This window comes from Enhydra lutris, unplaced genomic scaffold, assembly GCF_002288905.1.
Source record: "Enhydra lutris kenyoni isolate GAN:26980312 unplaced genomic scaffold, ASM228890v2 scaffoldscaffold17, whole genome shotgun sequence".
Classification (NCBI taxonomy): Eukaryota; Metazoa; Chordata; class Mammalia; order Carnivora; family Mustelidae; genus Enhydra; species Enhydra lutris.
In genome coordinates, this window is record NW_019154101.1 from 48109791 (window position 1) to 48116619 (window position 6829).

General features: G+C 47.0%; 1 protein-coding gene across 2 annotated transcripts; it reads right to left on the reverse strand.

Moving 5' to 3' along the window:
- Window positions 1-929: 929 nt before the first annotated feature.
- On the reverse strand, window positions 930-4750 carry LOC111147571 (family with sequence similarity 46 member A). Of its 2 annotated transcripts, none has more exons than XM_022503679.1 (3): window positions 4681-4750; window positions 3900-4449; window positions 930-2757 (listed from the first exon to the last, which is right to left on the reverse strand). In XM_022503679.1, the coding sequence occupies exons 2-3, from the start codon at window positions 4410-4412 to the stop codon at window positions 1981-1983; spliced, it is 1290 nt and encodes a 429-aa protein (XP_022359387.1). In that variant the 5' UTR covers window positions 4413-4449; window positions 4681-4750; the 3' UTR covers window positions 930-1980. The 2 variants fall into 2 exon arrangements, with proteins under 2 accessions (XP_022359387.1, XP_022359385.1); XM_022503677.1 differs by lacking the exon at window positions 4681-4750 and adding an exon at window positions 4626-4654.
- Window positions 4751-6829: the final 2079 nt, after the last annotated feature.

The following is a 6829-nucleotide window of genomic DNA, read 5'->3' on the forward strand; positions in this document are numbered from 1 at the left end:
TCATCCACTAGAGTCGGTAGGAATTATGTGGCTATTTCACAATACAAAGAAAGTTTTGCATGTGTTAGTTTTGTTTTTAATAAACGCATTTTCAGAGACCAGTGTACAAAGGAATTCAGAGCTGGGAAAAGGAACAGTTTTAGAATTAGCCGTCACTGAACTGAAATGGTAATGCCAGTTCATTTCACAAAAATTTAACTGGTCTCTTGGAAAAGAGATAATAGAGTTGGATCTGATTCAATGCAAAGTGACTGAATTTAAAGTACAGTACTAAGTATTTAAATGCAGTGTGACAACCAGATCTAATGTGTTTCATATTGGTATGAATTTATAAAATTGTATATATAATATATATCTCATATATAAATTTTAAGCAATTGTGCAAATACTCTTTAAAAAGGGTCATTTCACATTTACTAAATTCTAGTGGTCCTGGAATGCAGAATGCATTCATTAAAAAATTCATTTAAATATTAATAAGTAGTGTTCAAATCACCAGAAATTTTATTAGCAGTCAGGGATTTAAATGGACTGTTACATGATCCACTGGATTATACACCATAGAGGCATGCAAGTACTACACAAAATAAAAGGGTTCCTACTGTCAAAATGGCAGTTCAGTACAAAAAGAGTGCTCTGCCAAACAAATATTCTCCCATTTGTAGAATTCTATGGCTCACAAAAAAAAAAAAGGAAAAAAAAAACTCACTAAAAATGTATAATCTCTGCTCTTCCTATCATATATATTAATTTCCTCCTTCATTTGCTTTAATTTTTTAGATGTGGGTTTTAACTCATCACTGCAATATGCCCACGTCTCATGTCATCCTGTTGAAAACATAAAAGCACACAGTATTTAAACATTTTCTATTTGCTACATTATTCTAGACCATAGTCAATGTATTATGTGTATATAGATATACATATCCCAAATATGTATATCTATATGCACATCATGTACACACACATACACATGTACCTATAATAATATTACACCAACAATGTTAACTTTATACAAGTATTTGCCAAGAAAAAAATAGGGCATTTCCTCCACCATTCACAAGCTTATATGTTGTTTTATTTTCCTCTTGAGTCCCTGATAAAATAAAATCATCATTAAACCATAAAATTTTTCCACTTTAAATTTTCAGAAGGCAACAGGCACTTTGATGTTTATTGGTGTGTAACAAATATAGTTAACTCTTTATATATTCTACTATATCTCTTCTACTTGGGTATTTTTATCTGTTAAATCTTTGGTCCTTGAGCATACTTTCTTTGCTATAGCTGTTTTTGCTTGCATTTTCATATTTTAAAAATGCAAGCTATGTACACAGCTGGAAATAATGGATTGTGTCATTAAGTTCTGCTGTTTGCTGTGAGAACTGCACCAACCTACTACTGTTCATTTGGAGCAAGCTGTTTCTGTTAGCGTAATAGGATAGTTTGACAGACAGCACTTGCTGCAAGTCTCAGATAGTAATCCCAACTTTGGAGTCCCTTTCTTTCCATTATTGTTACTATCTGAACTTCTGAATTGATAATTAGGTTGGGGTAATATCTTTTTTTCTGTATTTTCCCTTTTGTAAATTCCACCTTATAAGAAACTTTTTTTTTTTCCTATGGCAAAGCTATGGGAGCAGGTACTGCAAACCCATATTGTCATCAAGCATTTTTTTTCCCTTGTTATTTTAGGAGAACCTGGTTGTTTTGAACGACAGGTCTCTTTTGTTTCAGGATAGAATCCAACTAGGTTGGAGGAACAGATGAGAGGGTTGGTGGGTAAGGAGGGATGTTTTGAGATCATGATCCCATACCTATGAAAAGATCCACAAGCTTTGCCAAGCTTAAAACCAGGAGCAGATCTTCATTGCACAAAGCATATCTTTAATTGGGCCTGGGTCACTCAGCCTTTGTTATTTACTTATTTACCCTATCCTGTTTGAAATGGCTTCCCCTCAGGACATTTTTAAATGATTCTTAATTGCAGGGTAGCCAAGTGGAGTATGTCTGTTGCTGGCATGTGAATATTGGCTGGACCTGTGCAATGTAGTAATTGCTGAAGTTGGCATCTGCTACATAGGGGGCCGGCTGGTAATAGCAAGTGACATTAGCCACGTTAGGGATGACATTTTGGTCAGCTAGCACCCGGATAGCCAACATTGTGATAAGGTTTAAAGTCTGTCTTCTTTCATGTCCCATCAGGCACACTGTACTCTCATTCACCACTCCATGAAGGGTCATGAGATAGTCATACTTGCGGTCTTCCAATCCCACGAAGTGGTTCTGCAAATAGGATTCCAGTTTTCTCTGCTGCTCTCCAATGTCTGAGAAGTCGATAAAAAACCTGGAACACATATACCTCTGAAGGGTCTTGATCTCATCAGAGGCGGGCCTAAAGCCCCTCACTAATAGGTTGCAGTACTTAAGTAGGCCGCCCCCTCTGATTTCCTCCGGGTTCCTGGTGGCAATAATCTTGTTACAAAGGTGATCAAAGGCTTCGTGGAAATCACCATAGACGCTCTCACCAATTATTGTGGGGTGAAATGTTTCAGTCATTGGGTTCTCTGAACATTCATAAAAGAGGAGAAGAGAGTCTAATTTGATTTGAAAAGAATCTACACTAAATTCAAACTGCCTCCGGAGGGAATCCACAAATTTCAGTTCCACATTTTTGCCACTGTTGTTTGACAAGGATATAAGACTCCATCGGTCAGAGTCATTGCACACTTTAACCATTTTCTGCACATAAGCTTCCTACAATTTAAAAGATAAAACAAGAAGATGAGCAAACCTAGAAAAAAATAATAAATAAATAAATAAATACATCTTCTTCACAGTTGAGAATTATTTTGTTCCTTCCCTTTTGTTTTGTCAAGTTTCAGCAAAACACTACCTACAGTCTCAAACAGTCCTCTGAAAACAGAAAAAAAAAAATGCATTTAACGAGTGGTTTTAGCGTCTGGGAAAGAGACTAGAAGTAATAGTTTGAGGCTTTTGGCAGACATAGCACACTACTAAGACGTTCTGTTGTCATGTCTGACTTTTGAAATGTTATTTTTTTAAATGGTCTTATAGGTAGAATATTCACACAATATCCACACAATACTCAGAAGACAGAAAGGTATACAGGGGAAAGTTGGTCCGCTTCTCACCCTTGTCCCTCCTCACCCAGTTCCACCTCCCCTGAGGCAACTGATGAGATTAGAATCTTGTCCCTCCAGGAGTACTCTGCAATTACAATCAAGGATGAACTAAATAAATTAGGATATTCTGGGAGACTGATTCCTCAGACAATTTTAATTGTATAAAACACGCTTTGAGCCAAGTGTGTGTGTTGGGGGTGGGGGGGGAGTACCACAATATCCTTCACACGTGAGCCGACCAGGAGAAGCACCACATATATACTTCACACACGGAGTCAATGCCATGTAGCTGAGAAACCTAATCACACTATCCAATACAGTAATAAGCCCATTGACTGGATCCTGATTCAGGCTGCTCTTTCTCCAAAAAGCTAGACCATAAAATGACTCAAAAAACGATACACATCATTTCATTCTTCCACTTAATCAGAATCCACTCTGGACAAGACGCAAGCAAGAAAAGCCAAAGAGTTTAAAAAAAAAAATACGAAAGAGACGGGAGAACAGAGGAGAAAGCAGAAGAGTAGTGGCGCTGAAGAACCAAGTGAACTTAAAACACTCAACACCGTCCACGCACCTTCGTTGACTCATTAAAAAAATTTTTTTTAAATTAAAAAAAAAAAAACCCAAATATAGAAGCATGCCCAAACCCGTCACGGCCGCAGGTCTACGGCATCAAACTGACGCCCCTTGGCCCGCCGCACCCCAGCCCGGCCCCGGGCGCGGACCCAAGCCCATTGCGGGGGGCTTTACCTTGAGCGTGAGTGGCGTAATCTTCTCTTTGTTCACCCCTTCGGGTAAGAAGTCCAACAGGCAGTCCAGCACGACGTCCTTCACAGTCTGAAACTCCTCTTCTCCGCGCAGGTCGGCGCAGAAGATGAGGTCCAGGTCCTTGTAACCCAGGCCGCTGTCCTGGTGCAGAACGTGGCTGGCCGCGGAACCGTTGAGGCGCACGTCGCGGACGCCGATACGCTTCTCGGCCAGGCGCCGCCGCACCACCTTCACGATCAGGCTCGGCTGCAGCTCGAGCGTGGGGAAGTTGCCGCGCCCGTGGATCGGGATGGTCTCGCTCAGGATGCCGTCCAGCCGCTGCACTTGCTCCCAGTTCAGCACATTGCAGTGCGCCGTGGGGCTTTCGCAATAGTCCAAGCAGTGCCCGCCGAAGTCGCCGCCGCCGCCGCCGCCGAAGTCGCCGCCCAAGGGGATGTAAGCGCCGCCGGCTAGCTCGTCCTCGGCCATGGCAAAGTACCCTTCGCCTTCCGCCATGAAGTGCCCTCCGAACGCCACCTGGCCCTGGTCAGTCCTAAAAGCCAAAGAGGGGGGGAGCGCGGTGAGGACGCGCCGCGGCGGACAGGGACCCGTAAAGAGCGCGCCCCCTCCCCGGTTCGTCCGTAAGCTCGAGGGCTCCTCGGAGACTCTCCCTCCCCAGACCCCCACAGTTCCCAGCCGCGCCCCGCGTCCCGCAGAGAAGCCCCGCACCAAAAGTATCTCTGATGCATCTGGAAAGCGTAAGCGGGAGTCCCGTCTGTGTCACCTGGAGGCGGCCGCCCCTTCGAAGAGCGCAGCGAGCGAGGAACCGCGAGGCGGCAACACTTCTAGGAGTGCGAGTGCGCTCTCGGGAGCGGCGAGCGACTTAGTCCTTCCTAGACCCCACCGCCTGCGCTGGCCACTCCCGCCCCTCGCCCCCGCCCGCGCTGCTGTCGCCTCAGCTGCGGTGGTCCCGGAGGTGGTGCCTCCAGCTGCCGCCGCAGCACACGCTACCGTCTCTGGAGCTTTAGCAATTGTGCGGGGGAAATGTCTTCAGTACTTTTTTTATACCGGGCCTTTCCGCTCTTCCGGGGCCCGGGCGCAGCTCACTCGCCACACCCTCTTCATCTGCATAGGGCACCGCCCCCCCCCCCCCGCCCCGCGGGCCTACGGGCTGTGCTGCGCGGCTGGCCTAGCAGTCCGTAGAGTGCGAGACCAGTAGATGTTTGTATGTACATGTATGTGTGTGTGTGTTTGCACATATATTTAATTTAGGGACGGCCTTCCGCTTCCAAGCCTCTTTTTTCCTTTTAATCCAACAAAAAGACACTTAAAATACCTCAAGAGTTATAAGTGGCCCTAAAAACTGAGCCACGGCTGAAATAGCACAACTGCAGAAAGTCGCCAAACATAAAATTCTCTCCAGATTAAAGGTGTCGTTTTAGCTTAATGACGGGGCTCAAGAGATTCCTCAGGACCTCCCGTTTAAAACAGCATATCGGTATAAAGCTAGATCGTTTTCTTAAGCAACAAAACCGCTTCTGGTGTGAACTAAAGAGTCCACTTGTCCATGCATATTAATATCCGCAAGTGAGGGGAAGAGCTTGCTGTGTTTCGATTCTCGAAACCTCTGGAAGTGGGAAGTGCTGGGGAGCTCCAGGCGAACCCGCGGAGACGCGGGGGCGGGGCCGCGAGCGTGCGTCCAACTCGTGCGCACGAGCAGCTCCAGGCGTCCGGGAGCGCGACGTCGGCCAGCGCGCGTCACGGAGCGGACGACCCGGCGTTTCGGGCGGCTGGGCAGGCGAGCGGCCAAAGGCCAAGCAAGAGCGACTCCGGCCCGAGGTAGGGCGTGGGGAGCGCGCGGCCTCTGTCGCGCTAAGCACTGCTGCGCGGGCCCGGACGTACCGCGGCGCGTTCTGTCTGGGACAGAGGAAGCGAAGCGCGTTCATCCCACGCCAAGGTTTGCCTTTCTCAAGTAAATATAGATGTCAGTGTGAAATTATCTAGTTTTCCACGAAACATGAAAGGACGAGTCTAAAAGATAAGAGTTTTTCTACCCAAGTTCAGTCACTTGGGCAGTGAGAAAAGATGGTTACCCCCACACACGCTCCCGCTCGCACCACCCTGTTTGCTAGAAAGCTCCCCGCCCCCCCCTCCCGCCGCCTTTCTTCCGGCCATCTATTCCGGCCGCAGGCTGCTTTTTCCAAACTGAGTAACTCCCTGACGTGGGGCAAAGGGGAGCACACCCGCCAGAGAAGTTGAAGACGCTCTCCCAGGGCCCTGCAAAACCCCAGCCGCCCAGCCTGGGAGGAAGAAACAGTCCGTCCCGCGAGAATTGAGGGAGCTCCATCCTAGTTATCAAAGCTGCGCGCCCTTGGGAGAGCGGGTGGGGCGGGGGCGCGCAAGTAGGGGGCGGGGAAGGACGGTTACCCGCCGAGTCTCCAGCTGCGTAGCAACTCCGCCCCCTGCCGGTGCCCAGCGGAGCCGTGTCCCAAAGCGGAGAAAACAGACTGGACCTTAGACGGAAGCCATTATCCCTCAGTGCCTGGCCTGGCAGTGTGGTGAGATGGGGGTGACGCTAGGACGACCACACAATACTCACAGGCCCATAACCCCCAAAAGCACGTGCATTCCTGTCCGATCCGAATCCGCCGTTCTGTCCAGGCATTCAGAAAAATTACATATGTGTGTATTTATGGTTTGATCACCTATTATGTGCCAGGCACCAAGCTAAGTGCTCAGGGTATAAGAATGACTATATTTCCCACAATCTAAGTGGGCATGACTGGCAAGTACATAATTATGGTTCAGCCCTACTTCTATTATGAGAGAAGTATGTCCTGACATGAATGGTGGACCACCCGATCAGGGGAACTAGGAGAGAAGCCCAGAAGAGAGGTGTCATTTCGATTGGATCTTTAAAAAGTGGACTTTAC